The sequence below is a fragment of the Rhinichthys klamathensis genome, unplaced genomic scaffold, assembly GCF_029890125.1.
Source record: "Rhinichthys klamathensis goyatoka isolate OS25496 unplaced genomic scaffold, OSU_Roscu_1.1 h1tg000068l_1, whole genome shotgun sequence".
NCBI classification, from domain to species: Eukaryota; Metazoa; Chordata; class Actinopteri; order Cypriniformes; family Leuciscidae; genus Rhinichthys; species Rhinichthys klamathensis.
In genome coordinates, this window is record NW_026606611.1 from 4,733,499 (window position 1) to 4,747,670 (window position 14,172).

Below are 14,172 nucleotides of genomic sequence, written 5' to 3' on the forward strand. Positions count from 1 at the left end.
CAAAAGTGTTATTAAATTATTAAGATTAATTTGTTAGTGCGTGTTAGATGACAACATGTTATATTATTATATTATATAAATATTATGGTGTCAAATTTACAAGTAACGTTACCATTAAGTCATCTCATGTATATTCCAATGCTGTTTGTACATACTGTATCTGTTAAGTGTGTCTGCAGAGAGTTATTGACCTGTGCAGATGATTGATGACACTCCTGCAGCCTGGGACTCATTTGACAGGGGTCAATGAGGTCAGAGTTAGTATTGGCAATCAGTTAACTCAATCTGACCAGGGCGGGTGGTAGTCAACATTCATGCACACACGTGTGTCACTCAGGAATACACTGATTCAAAAGACCACCCTGAATAAAAATTAAACACTGAAAATGATACTGATGAGGTGTGGCGCAGTGGTTGAATATATACAGTAAGTATGTAACTTAACGGAGAGTTCAATCCCATGAGCTATCACCTTTGCGCTGTTAAATCCTGTTGTAAATGTTCTGTTGCTTAAGTCTGTTAAATAACTAATCATTCACTTACTAGTGAACTATGGCTATACTGTATATACTTGGCTTTCTCAAACTCTCCCACCACTTTTTCCTTTCTTCGACTAAAAAGCATGACTATGTCTTTAAACAAAAGCTAACTATATTTCCACACCTCTCCGAGATATCGAGCATGACGTGACCCGTGGTTCTCAGCCCACAGTGGGAAAGACTTAATCTGAAAACGGTCTTTGTTACAAAGCCGGCATCAGATACTGCGACAAAACCGCCCAGAACTTCACTGAGCGCTCGAGCCTGGGAATGCACACGAATACCATAGCTGATCTCTGACTTCAACCAAAGTTCCCCATTAATGACGACCTTAAGACTGTGTCCTTCATTCATTACAGAGAATTATCGGGACGCTGCTGCTGGGACTGGCTTTGAAGTATAGCTGGAGAAGGCAATGTTTATTGTTGTAGGCGTGTTAGAGACTATGAGCTCCATGCGCTTCCTCTGTTCTTAAAGGTTTGAAACCAGGAAATTGGGTGATGATTTCAGATTATGCTTTTTACTTTAAAAAAGAGATAATATTTATTCATTTAAATCACTAATAAATAAGCCCCTCTACACATAAAAATAAAAGGTTTTGGCTTCTATAGTTCAATGAAGAACCTTTAACATCCATGGAAATTTTCCACTGTACAAAAGGTTCTTTATAGCGGAAAAGGGTTCTTTAGATTATTCTTTAGATTATTATGTTATTCACACTCAGAAACTTTCGGACTGGCTGCATTCGAAATCGCATACTCTCTTGAGTAGGTACTTATTTTGAATAAATATTTACTTCACAACCGCTAAAAAAGTACATTATATATACACTCACCTAAAGGATTATTAGGAACACCTGTTCAATTTCTCGTTAATGCAATTAGCTAATCAACCAATCACATGGCAGTTGCTTCAATGCATTTAGGGGTGTGGTCCTGGTCAAGACAATCTCCTGAACTCCAAACTGAATGTCAGAATGGGAAAGAAAGGTGATTTAAGCAATTTTGAGCGTGGCATGGTTGTTGGTGCCAGACTGGCCGGTCTGAGTATTTCAAAATCTGCTCAGTTACTGGGATTTTCACGGACAACCATTTCTAGGGTTTACAAAGAATGGTGTGAAAAGGGAAAAACATCCAGTATGCGGCAGTCCTGTGGGCGAAAATGCCTTGTTGATGCTAGAGGTCAGAGGAGAATGGGCCGACTGATTCAAGCTGATAGAAGAGCAACTTTGACTGAAATAACCACTCGTTACAACTGAGGTATGCAGCAAAGCATTTGTGAAGCCACAACACGCACAACCTTGAGGCGGATGGGCTACAACAGCAGAAGACCCCACCGGGTACCACTCATCTCCTCTACAAATAGGAAAAAGAGGCTACAATTTGCAAGAGCTCACCAAAATTGGACAGTTGAAGACTGGAAAAATGTTGCCTGGTCTGATGAGTCTCGATTTCTGTTGAGACATTCAGATGGTAGAGTCAGAATTTGGCGTAAACAGAATGAGAACATGGATCCATCATGCCTTGTTACCACTGTGCAGGCTGGTGGTGGTGGTGTAATGGTGTGGGGGATGTTTTCTTGGCACACTTTAGGCCCCTTAGTGCAAATTGAGCATCGTTTAAATGCCATGGCCTACCTGAGCATTGTTTCTGACCATGTCCATCCCTTTATGGCCACCATGTACCCATCCTCTGATGGCTACTTCCAGCAGGATAATGCACCATGTCACAAAGCTCGAATCATTTCAAATTGGTTTCTTGAACATGACAATGAGTTCACTGTACTAAAATGGCCCCCACAGTCACCAGATCTCAACCCAATAGAGCATCTTTGGGATGTGGTGGAACGGGAGCTTCGTGGCCTGGATGTGCATCCCACAAATCTCCATCAACTGCAAGATGCTATCCTATCAATATGGGCCAACATTTCTAAAGAATGCTTTCAGCACCTTGTTGAATCAGTGCCACGTAGAATTAAGGCAGTTCTGAAGGCGAAAGGGGGTCAAACACAGTATTAGTATGGTGGTCCTAATAATCCTTTAGGTGAGTGTAGTATGAGTGTGTGTGGTATGAATGCAATCTGGACGTACTACATTCGCCATGTTGTCATTAACATGTGAGCTATCATGTGAGCTACTTCGCTTCACTGCAATAGACAAATCCACTCCCGTGGAATCTTGCCGGAAGAAGTAGGTCATCCAGGTCATTTTTGCTTACTCTTTTATGAATACTGTGAATTCCCGAAGCCTAAAATCCGAATTCGGAAAGGCATGGTAAATGAGTAAAGCATTCTATGGAGCCCCTAAAGGGACATGGTTAGGCTTGCTGGTATAGTCGGTTACATTACTGTACATCAGATTTCACTTATCACATGAAGATAAAAAGGAGAGATGACTGACAGGACGATGTCGGGGGGTTTGGTGCACAACAGATCCTGAGGGTCGTTGACAAATATCTTATCTTGTAAAATGTGTGGTCAGGACCGCCGCTCCCTATAGACCTTATGTAGCCCCAACCCTTTTCAGCACTTCTGTCTTCCACAGAAGGTAAGGGTAAATACATGTTTGTATTTCCACAGCATGAAGGTAAGATCTTACAAATTTATGAATGAACTTGTCGGTTTTAAAAATCTGACATTTGTTATGATATCCGCTTCAAACATTACATTGCTAATGATAACTTTTGTTAATTCTACAATAAGTAAATCCACTTTTACTCTTCGACAGCGATGCCATAGAAATATAGAGTTACCGCCAAAAACGGAAGTTCAAACACAAAATTCTAAAGATGGTTGCGCGCTTGTTTCTCTGGCGCATAAGGTCTACACATGATAGCAAATTCGAAACAAAAGTGAGCGTGCGTTCAAAAATGATTTCAATTGATTCAATACCCCACACTCCCTGACACCCGTAAATTATATACAATATAATCACCCAACTATAAAATTGCGAGAGAACGCAAAAGCATTGAAATGTATTTTTTCCTTCAATCTCGACTTTTTTTTCCCATCACCATGTCCTTTTAAGGGGCTCCGCGTAGTAGAATGCGTCAATTCCTTCCCAAACATAGCATTCGGCTTCGGGCACATCCCCCTTTTGGAACCTTTATTTTTTAGAGTGTGGTCCACAGTAGCGAGATCAGCTCCTGAAACTGTTACAGGAGATTTATCAGAAGCCATTACTGTAATTGCAAATGGCTGTGGAACATTACTCACTGGCAATATCCTGAAGATATCCATCTTATTGAACCATACTGATTAATTGAATTTTCATCAGCGCTAAGCTTATTAACTGTTATGACAAATGATTCGAGGAGCGTACATGTAGGCCACCTAGCACATTGCTTTTGAACATTTTCTTCTTCCAGCGGGAGAGATTATTTTCTTTCATTTCACTTATCTGTCTTTGGAATAAAACACAAGACTCGTTAAACGCAGTGGACGACTGTCTCGTTTGCAGTTTGATGTGCTGATGTGGAGTATCACACCTTGGCTCACTGCTTTAGGGGAAAGGAGAGTTTATGAAGGCTTTTTTGCTCCCTAAAATCATGCAAAGAATGTCACGGCTGTGCCAATGGTTGCCAGGGGAGATGAGGGAGAAACACTTACAGGTTCTTGACGGCGGTGATCCCTCGGAAAGCCTTACGAGGAATAGCCTGAATCTGATTCTCGCTCAGGTCCCTGGAGAGAGAGATGAGAAAGAGAAAGAGAGAGAGATATTAGGATTTGTTTGAAGCCACTTCACATTTTGGGAGAAAGCGTCTTGAGGAAGATGGACGGTTTGCTGCCGCCCCTCTGGAACGATACGCAGCTGCTTTGAAGTCTGAAACCATATTGTTCTACTGACCATAAATGTCACATCCTCCTTTATTCGTCTGGGCTTTTATCACTCCGTCTCTCTCTCTGTGTGTGTGTGTGTGTTGGTCTAATGAAAAACATTTCTAAAGCAGTACTTTGTAATGAAAGGCCTCATAGCGGTATGTCCCGCAATCGTTGCTTCATTCCTGTAGAAAATGAAGCAATCATATGCACTTTAAGTAACCCGAGAAAGCAAACAGACAAAAAGTAGCTCTACACCAAAATGAATACCTGGCATTTTTTAAAGCTCACTTATGAGCCAAATGATTTTTGACGTCACAATGCTTGTGCTTAACTTTATTAAGCTTGTTTGTTTGTAGACTCATGCTGGCAAACATAATTTGAGAACCAGAATGCAATTACTGGCCAAGAAGGAAACAAATGAGATATGGAATATCTGCCCAGCTAATCAAAGCGTCTGCTATGGAGTCATGCCTGCTACACATAACACGAACAGACCACCACGTGGGTTAACCCACCTGACCTTGCTACAACCAATTTCACTGATAAACAATCAGGAGCGGATCCAAACACAGCGAGGAATTCTGCCAGAGCTGGTGCGTGGGACGTAATGATGTATCAAGTACAGGACTGCCAGCAATTTCCTCTTAGGAGCATTAAAAACTGTAGTTATTGGGCTCTTTCAGCCCCCTGCCAGAACTGGATACGTGGTATTTTGTTTTGTTTTTTTTGCCTCGAACCAATCAAGTTTTATTATGGCAAAAATCTTAATAACTATGTTTTGCTTTGCAAAAAGGGGCTATGGTATTTCATCTAACTGTTCTTGATGGTTTCTGACATGTTCCACAATTTGTATTTCTTTACAGCACTCTTGGCTGGCTTGATGCGAGCATCATGTTCCTTTGTGTATCCTTCATGTCGAACTTTGCAGCGCGTGCACAGATGAGAACAAACATTTGCAGAGTAAAAACTCATAACATCCCATGTTCGTATGCCACAGAGTGGGAAAATAGGACCGCTGTTTATACCATCATCACGCTGGGCATGAGCGAATCCCTGTTGTCTTTGATGGTCTAAATGCAAAACAGATAAAGTGCAGAGATGGAGAGGAGCACAGAGGAAACTTCTCTTTGGCTAGGCTTTTTAATTCTTCATGAATGGCGAAGCACTAAACTCGTACGTCCTCGGCGAGCCGAGAGAGCAGCGTAGTACTTTACAGCACTTCCACTGCTAATAAATGTTTTATTGCTTTGTTTACTCAGTGGAACCTTTTTCATTATTTCTACAAAAAGGCAAATCGTCCCAAAATAAAGGCACTTATGAAACGCAATCAGTCTCAGCAGTGCCGTAGCTGAGGAGCGGCAGAGAGAAACTCCATGTCAGAAGGAAAAAAAACAGCCCCACGGGATTCGGGATGAATGAGATGATTTCTAATGAAGAATTACATGAAACTATAAAGAGATAATAGAAGTTTATGAGATATGAGAATTATACTGGCTGGGAAAAATGTAGCAATGCACATATTTCATGTGCTTTGACATTATATTAATTACGCATGGATAATGAAACAATATATGCGACTTCAGAATGAATACAAGCTCTCCAAAGATTCTTTAAAAACACAGGTTAATTTGTCCATTTAGATACTGTAGTGATGCAGTTCACTGCATAGTGTGAAGATAATGTTCCTAATTAATACTTTGTCTTGCTTTATACAATTATTTATAAAATTGCTTGCTTGCAAGTCTTGATTTCAGAGAATATAACCTGTTTAATAAATCGACTCATTAAGGCTTCTTATAAATGGACTTTAAATAGATCTTTGTTTTTACCCCGTAGGCAAACAAAACTGGAAATAGCATAATATACTTATAAAAACTGGTGTTTTTATATACAATAAATTTAACTCTCTAAGTCTGGTATACACTGCTATCATTAGCGTCAAATTGGCCATCTTAACAGAAGCTTGAATTAATGCTTTAAGTTAAAGTTAAAGATACAGATTCAAATCAGACATGAGCCAAACGGTGTTTCTTAAAGGACAGAGCTGCATTGGTCGCCCTCCTCTAGCAATCTGCTTGCAAATTTCATTAATTTCATTTGGCTTTGGCCCTGCTCTCTCTGACTGTCAGGATGCCTGCCATAAATCTCCCTTTGATTCCATTACGGCTCCCATGTCCAGACAACCTGGCAACGCCAAAACATATTACAGATAAACGCTCAGCAACATGCAAGGATATGAGAGTCGAGCAGCAAGAAGGATCTATCCTTACACACACACACACACACAAGCAAATGTTAGACAGAATGAAGCGCTACATGCTACTTGAAATGCCGCTGTCATGACACTCAGCACACACCTTGTTTTCAGTCGGATGCGCATAGGAATCAACTATAAATAGTTATATATTTGCAAGGAAGAGAAGACCAATAATAGTTCATTATATTTCGAAAGCTCAATGTTCTGTCAATGTAAATCAGATTTTCAAAATTGAATCTTTAACTGTTGCTTAAGAATTCCGATGGATGGTAGGCTATACCTTAGATTGAAATTAACCACAAAGTAAAGTTTGAAAGTTTGGGCTAAATTTTTACTGTTTACTACTTTAGAAAAAATCCATCCATCCATTTTCCCAACAGCATGTTTTATGTCCTAAGCAGAATGCTTGAGGAATATCAATATGCTGCTGCCTTACAAAACAGTGAAAAGTATTGAGGGTATGTCGGTCAATTCTCTTTCTTATCACGCTTTACGAATGTCACTCTTATCTCTTCACTGAAAAATGGAATGGTGCGCTTTTACAAGAAGGTTATTTGCTTCACTTTTGTTGTTTTCTTGCTCTGTTTAAAGCACAAAGGAAAAGAGTGATTGCCTAAGAAAGTCAAGGAAACTTACAGTAAACATCACGTTACAGTAGGAACTCAAATAACGCAGGATGGCCGTGACAGGGTCTCTTTCAGTTATTTCTCACACACACACAAAAGCTTTTCAGGTCCATACATGGACAGTATCCTTCTTAAGTGAAAACTTGTGATGGTATTTGATTTCTGCATGAAAGCATTTGCACAAATGTTTTATGTACACTCACTCTCTTACACGGTCACACAAGAGACCCTCTCTCGGACGGGACTGAGTTTCCCTGAGGAGGTCAGGTAAATTTGTGTTTCACAGTACTTCGTGATGTTAATCTCTTCTAAAATCAAACATGGCTATGTTTTTTCCCTCTCTGTATAAACTACAGAGCAAACTACTTACTATGTTTCGGCTAACTCAGCCCTTGGAGAAATCTAATATTCGTCTGGATAGGACTGCTTGTTGATACAGTATATCACACAAGTGTCATTTCAACGGTTCTCGTGATGCACGGATCCAGAGCACATGGGCTTTTCTTTCCTTCGTTTTTTTCTTTCTCGTAAAGTCAAAACAGACATCTGTCTCCTTCCATCTAGCTTATCAAGCACAAACCGCAGCCCAGCTTGGTGACTGGACCGTTGATACATCTCCTACCATGCCCATGCCTCTCTCATTATCTATCAAGCGCTGTCTTGCTTTCAATCTTGGCAGGGCTGTTACCTGCATGCCAAATTGAATCTAGAGTCCGAGATTCTCGCAGAGACCCTGAAGCCTGTCAGTGGGTTTCTGTTAAGTCCTGCCAGCAATGGCAGATCCCCCTCGAACGTGCTCGTGCGATCACACACAGATGGGTCGAACACATCTGAGCGTACACACCTGATCACAAAGAGTAAGGTGAAAGGTTATTAAAACCCTCCAGCTCCTCACGCCAGATATATTACATTACATTATTCATTTAGCACTCATAACTGGGGCCAACCGCATTGCTGTCATATTACATCTGACCCGACTGCTTCAGGGATGACCAGTTAAAAGTCTGTCTGCATGTGTGTGTGCTATAGGGGTCACTTTCAAATTGCTGTTAAGACTGTTCTGAAGTGAAACCAGCCCTACAAGAAAAGGGAGAGTATTACAATACACCCTTGGCCTTAGGATTCGGATTTCATCTTGGTGTCACGAGGAATCAGGCCGTAACTGTGACTCCCCGAACTGACAGGTTACGACAGCAAGCTGGCCGGGTCGGATGCCGTTTGCACAGGTTATGAGAGATGCACATTTCTGATTTCTTTCATTAAACACACAGCCAGAAACAAGGAGAAAGAAGATGACCCCCTCGGGCACTCCATAAGCATTTTGTTTTATGAAACCCTAAACGTCTTCAGTCCATATCCATATCGAGTGGCAGTTTGCCTGGAACGGCAATTCATGTAACGCTTATTCGATAAAGATATATAGAAATGTGAATAACAAATAGTGACCCTGTTGCAGCCTTGTATTTCACTCTTTTACAGCTCCAGTTATGGTCGTGATGGGCGGCCCTCTCTCGCTGCTGGCTGGAGTCTCCACTTTGCTTTATGGCCACTTTTAAAAATGGAGGCAAATTAAAACACTATGGATTTCTGGCCCTGAAAGACCATATAGTCTAATTGGCCTTAAGGATGACAGTAGTTCTTAATTACACTGAGTAGAGGAGCCTTTTCATTGGACCCAGGCCGCTCGCTCTATCTCTCTCTTGTCTCATTCTGCGCGAATCACCAGCCAGCAGATCTTCTTCTTCCCTTCAGTTATTAGAAGTTATTATTCCAGTCTCTCCACTGAAATCTTTCTCTTAAAGGGAATAGAGTAGATGTAAATCTTACGTTCTGGCAGGTGGCACAGAAGCAGCAACGAATCACACGCTCGCTGCAAATGTGAAAGTGCGCCGGATCGTTCAGATGGAGGTTTCACCTGCTGCGCTGCATATAGGATGATGAAGGCAAACAGTTGTGAAGGTTAATACACATCTGCCAGTTACATCAAATAAAGCATGCTTGTCTGAAGCGGGCCTGCACCATTAATCTGAAAAATAGTGATTATGATTATGGTTTATGTGATTATGGCACTACCGTTCAAATGTTTGGGGTAAGTAAATGTTTTTTTAAAAAAGTCTCTCTCGCCCATGCAAGCTACATTTATTTAATCAGAAATGGAGTAATAACAGTAGTATTGTGAAATATTATTACAATTTAAAATAATAATATATCCATAAATAATACATTTTAAAATATGATTAATTCCTGTGATGACAAAATGTATTTTCTTTCCTGTGATGGCAAAGCTGAATTATCAGCATCATTGCTCCAGTCTTCAGTGTCACATGATCCTTCAGAAATCATTCTAATAGGCTGATTTGAAAAGACAATTTTTTTTTTATTAATATAATCAATGTTGAAAACAGTTGTGCTGTTTAATATTTTTGTGGAAGCTATGATATGCATAGAAAGTTAAAAAGAACAATTTTTAAAACTGATCTTTATAAATGTCTTTATTGTATTTTTTTTATCAATTAAAGGGATACTCCACCCAAAAATGAAAATTCTGTCATCATTTACTCACCCTCAAGTTGTTGCAAACCTGTATGAGTTTCTTTCTTCTGCTGAACACAAAGGAAGATATTTTGAAGAACGATTGGAACTTTGGCACCATTGACTTCCATAGTATTTTCTTTTCTACTATGGAAGTCAATGGTGCCAAACAACTGTTTGGTTCCAATAGTTCTTCAAAATATCTTCCTTTTTGTTCAGCAGAAGAAAGAAACTCATACAGGTTTGCAACAACTTGAGGGTGAGTAAATGATGACAGATTTTTCATTTTTGGGTGGAGTATCCCTTTAAATGCATCCTTGCAGAATAACAGTATTTTTTTATTTTTTTTTAAGTCAGATCCCAAAATGTCTGAACATCATTGTACACATGTACACATTGAACTAAAATGTTCCCATTATAATCCAAAAGGTGCAGACACTGTGAAAATCAGATTGACTGCACAGTGCAATGTAGACGTTTCAGTGAGTTTAATGGAATGGGATCATCAAAATATCAAAAAAAAAATGTTTGAATGTAAATTCTATTAAACTTAATAAACAGCGCCTACAATGTCAAGGGAAATAATCATATATTATGATTTATTTTCATAAACGTTCAGCCGTACTGTGATGTGAACAGGATGGTGAAACACACTGATCTAAAACCCATTGCAGTCTCTTCAACTTTTGTGACAGCAGCAAGTTAGTGAACACCAGGATGTCAAACTTGCTGGAAGGAAGAGGGAATGGACATGAAATGAAAAAGAAGGACGTGAACGTAGAGCTCTTGTTCACTGATCAGTATCCGGCAGCGTCAGCTTTGTATTCCTCTATAGTCGTTTAACTGCCCTTGCTTAGCGTCTTACATGTAGCCCAAAGACTCCTTGATTTAATTAACTCAGTGCTTTATGAATAAAAATATTTCACTATTGATCATCCTAAGAGCTGACGCCGGCTAAACCGGGACAGCGCTCGCTTCATTACGCCGTCCTTACTTGCATTTGGAGTCACTATGGAGGGAGGTGAAGGCTGCTTCTAAATCAAAGAAAATGAGCTCAAATACTCCCTTGGGTGTCTAAAGCTTTCTGCTAAAGCTTCTACATTCCTCCGCTGCATCCAAGAAAGAGTCCGTGTATGGATATTATAAATAGAAAAGGTCCACCCCCCGCCTTAGTATCTATTATGTTTTGTCAATGCTTTAATTAAATTGGATCGCTTAATGTGATTTATCCTGATCCATACACTTTATGGCTCTAAAAGCCTTTTTGGCTCCCGGCCCAAAAGATGTCAAACAAATTTAGATGAGTTAGTGAAGAAAAAAGGGGGAGAGGCTGGGCGCAGAGGGTGATTTGTTATTGGTTAATTCACTTTTATTCTCCGTGTGCCATTTGGTTTAATTTTCTCTCTTCTGCGTCGTCTTGCCCTGGACCTAGCCTGAGCCGTACAACAAGCTTTTAGGATCATTTATAGTCACAATAAAACATCAGTTATAAGAGATGAGGAGAGTGCATGTCTGATTTCAATATGGGACAGCTTTTGGATAGAGAATGAGACCGCAATGTCCTTTTCCCAGTCCTCACAAAAGACTTGAGAGCAGAGCCGTCCAACACAAAGGGAGATGTTGAAGATAGGATGAGGCTGCTAATCAGACAATAGGATTTAAGAGCTTTTAAAGTGAGTGGGTTGGAGGCAACAGCTGAGTCGCGCTCCGTCCACGGTGAGGGGCCACTCGGCACTCATAAATAAAACTAGGAGATTAGGAGATTGGCTGCTGCGGGTGGGGGGTTCTGGGGCGTTCGGTGGCTTTACAGGCAGAAGTTTTCATCCATCTTGCAGCAGGTCACAGTTGCCACGGAGACCAGGAGCCATGCTGTCCAATTAACTTTAGAGCCAATAGTGCAGGTGGCTTGGTGGTGTTGGAGGTAGTGGTAAGGGGCAACAATGTTTTTTGTGTTTGTGTCTACATGAATACAGGAGAGCACATACACACACTTCACACTAAAGCAGCACCTTTAATGGTGAAATATAAGTCACTCCAAGGGTGAACGGATGAAAAGAGACAGTGTTATTCCCAAACAGTCTGTCCTCTGAGATGAAGAGACAGGTACGGGCGTGCTGTGTGTGTATGTGTGAGTGAGTGAGTGAGTGTGTGAAAAGGATAACACTTCCTACACATCTCGTACTATAAAATGATAAAAATTAAATAATAATAATCCATTCATCTATATCCATCCATCTATCAATCTATCAATCTATAAATGTATCTATCTATCTATCTATCTATCTATCTATCTATCTATCTATCTATAAACCCATCCTTCATATCTGTCCCTCTCTGTCTGTCTATCTTTCTTTCTATGTATCTATCGATCCATCCATCCATCTATTGATCCATCCATCAGCCTATCCACCTTCAATCCATCATCCATCCACCCTATTCATCCATTCATCCGCCCCATCCATCATTCATCCATCTTCCCTATCTATCAATCCATTCATCTGCCCCATTCATCCACCCCATTGCCATATCCTTCCATTCATTCATCCATCTTCCCTATCCATCCATCCATTCGTCCTATCCATCATCCATTCATCCATCCATATGCCCTATCAATCCACCCATTCATCCATCCATCCATCCATCCATCCATATGCTCTATCCATCCATCCATTCATTCATCTTCCCTATCCATCCATCCATCTGCCCCATCCATCCATCCGCCTTATCCATCCACCCATTCACCCATCCATCCATCAGGGTAAAAATGCTCAGAACAACAGTGTAAATCAGACAATACAGTATTCTTAAAACAAAGACAAGAAGAACCACACAGCTCAGCAAACAAACAAAAATCCAAACTCAAATCCACAAGCTCAAACCCTTTTCATGTCAACTCAAAACAACGGAATCAGATCAGAATTGTTTGTCAGGTTCTTAGAATACATTAGGTAGGGAGCTAAATAGAAAGCAGGGGTGGCTGCTTGCTTTCGGCCAGCTAATAACCCTAAGCTCTTTAAAATGAGAGTAATCCAGTTAGTGTGGGTAAATGGCTAATGTCCAGCTAATCAAATTACAGGCAAAACTGGTTTAGTCGGCCATATCTGGCAAACCTCAACCTGCCATCCTCTGCATTGTCCACAAAAACCGATGATGAATGCAAGACCTCGTAGCAGTTTAATTCCTACATCTGATTGGTGGGTCTGGGGCTTTTGATCATGAGGCGTGACCGTGCACCTGTGACATACCGAGGGCTGAGTCAATATATATAGAAGGATGACATTCAGCAGTATTCAATTACAGAAATGCACAGAATACGCATACGCAATAACACAACATCACAAATCATGTGCCAAGCCAATTGTAGCTGCAGGCTGGACTGAATGATTATGTGGTATAAATGGGGGCTGTTAAGTCTATTGGGCCCAGGAGGTTTTATTCTAAATCTAATAATGGGAAACGTGGAAGTGGAAAAGGGTGGAATATTTTGAGAGGTTACGGGGGCAAGCAGGAGACCGTGGGCGCCATGCAAAAACCTTCATGTTTCACAGAAATCTGGACACAGATTTGTGAAAGAAAAAAGCACAGCGCTATTGTCAAAATAGGGTTTCATGCTCTGTAATTACTCAACATATGAGTCTAAGAAGGTCAACATAGCACACTAATTAACATGTAACCAAACCTGAGAAAAGTGTAATTGCGCCCATAGAGAGGAAGAGAGTTAGAGAAAACAACTAGGAGTTAATACATGAGCCAGGCCCCGCGGGGCCCCAATCAGCATGAGTTTCTTTTAACATGTTTTAAAATATTGTTCTGCTTTCCAAAAATGGCCACCCAGCAGAGAAGGACAAACAAATGTTTCCATTTATGAATAATCACCAAAGTTGGTGAAAAGAACCAGATCATGACTTAAGTGTTAGTTAAGATGCTAAATGTTAAAAATTAGAGAAGAAATTTATTTCCAGTTTTCTTTTCTTCCTTGAAGGTTTAATTTCACACATGGATCATGTCAGATTTACATTTGTCTTGATCTCCCAGTATCTCCAAATGTATTGAATGTATAGAATGTATTCTCTATTATTACTCTCTGGCTTAATTATGGTAACATGAGAACGTGTGTGTGAGAGACAGAACAATAAAAGACAGAGTAAAGGGAGGAAGGCTAAAGTGTGAGAGAGACAGACAAAGAGAGAACAAAAGATGCAGATGCATCCCTGACCACAAGATGGAGCCCCCAGGCTTCTCTCCACCAGTGAACCAACCGATCAATAAATTAATCTCTGGTGGAGGGATGTAGGAGCCAGTATAGGTCTGGTGCCCAGGAAGCCACCACCTTTATCCACAAACTTAGATGTGACCACATTAACACACTGAAGGTTCAGCCAGACAGTGGCAGTTGGTA

At 40.5% G+C, this 14,172-nt stretch overlaps 1 protein-coding gene across 1 annotated transcript in view; it reads right to left on the minus strand.

The window, feature by feature from the left end:
• slit3 (slit homolog 3 (Drosophila)) overlaps positions 1-14,172 on the minus strand; it is a 199,225-nt gene that overhangs the window by 87,780 nt on the left and 97,273 nt on the right. The window contains exon 5 of the mRNA XM_056250333.1: positions 4,146-4,217. Within this exon, the coding sequence (XP_056106308.1) occupies positions 4,146-4,217 (72 nt within the window). The remainder of the gene's footprint in view (positions 1-4,145; positions 4,218-14,172) is intronic.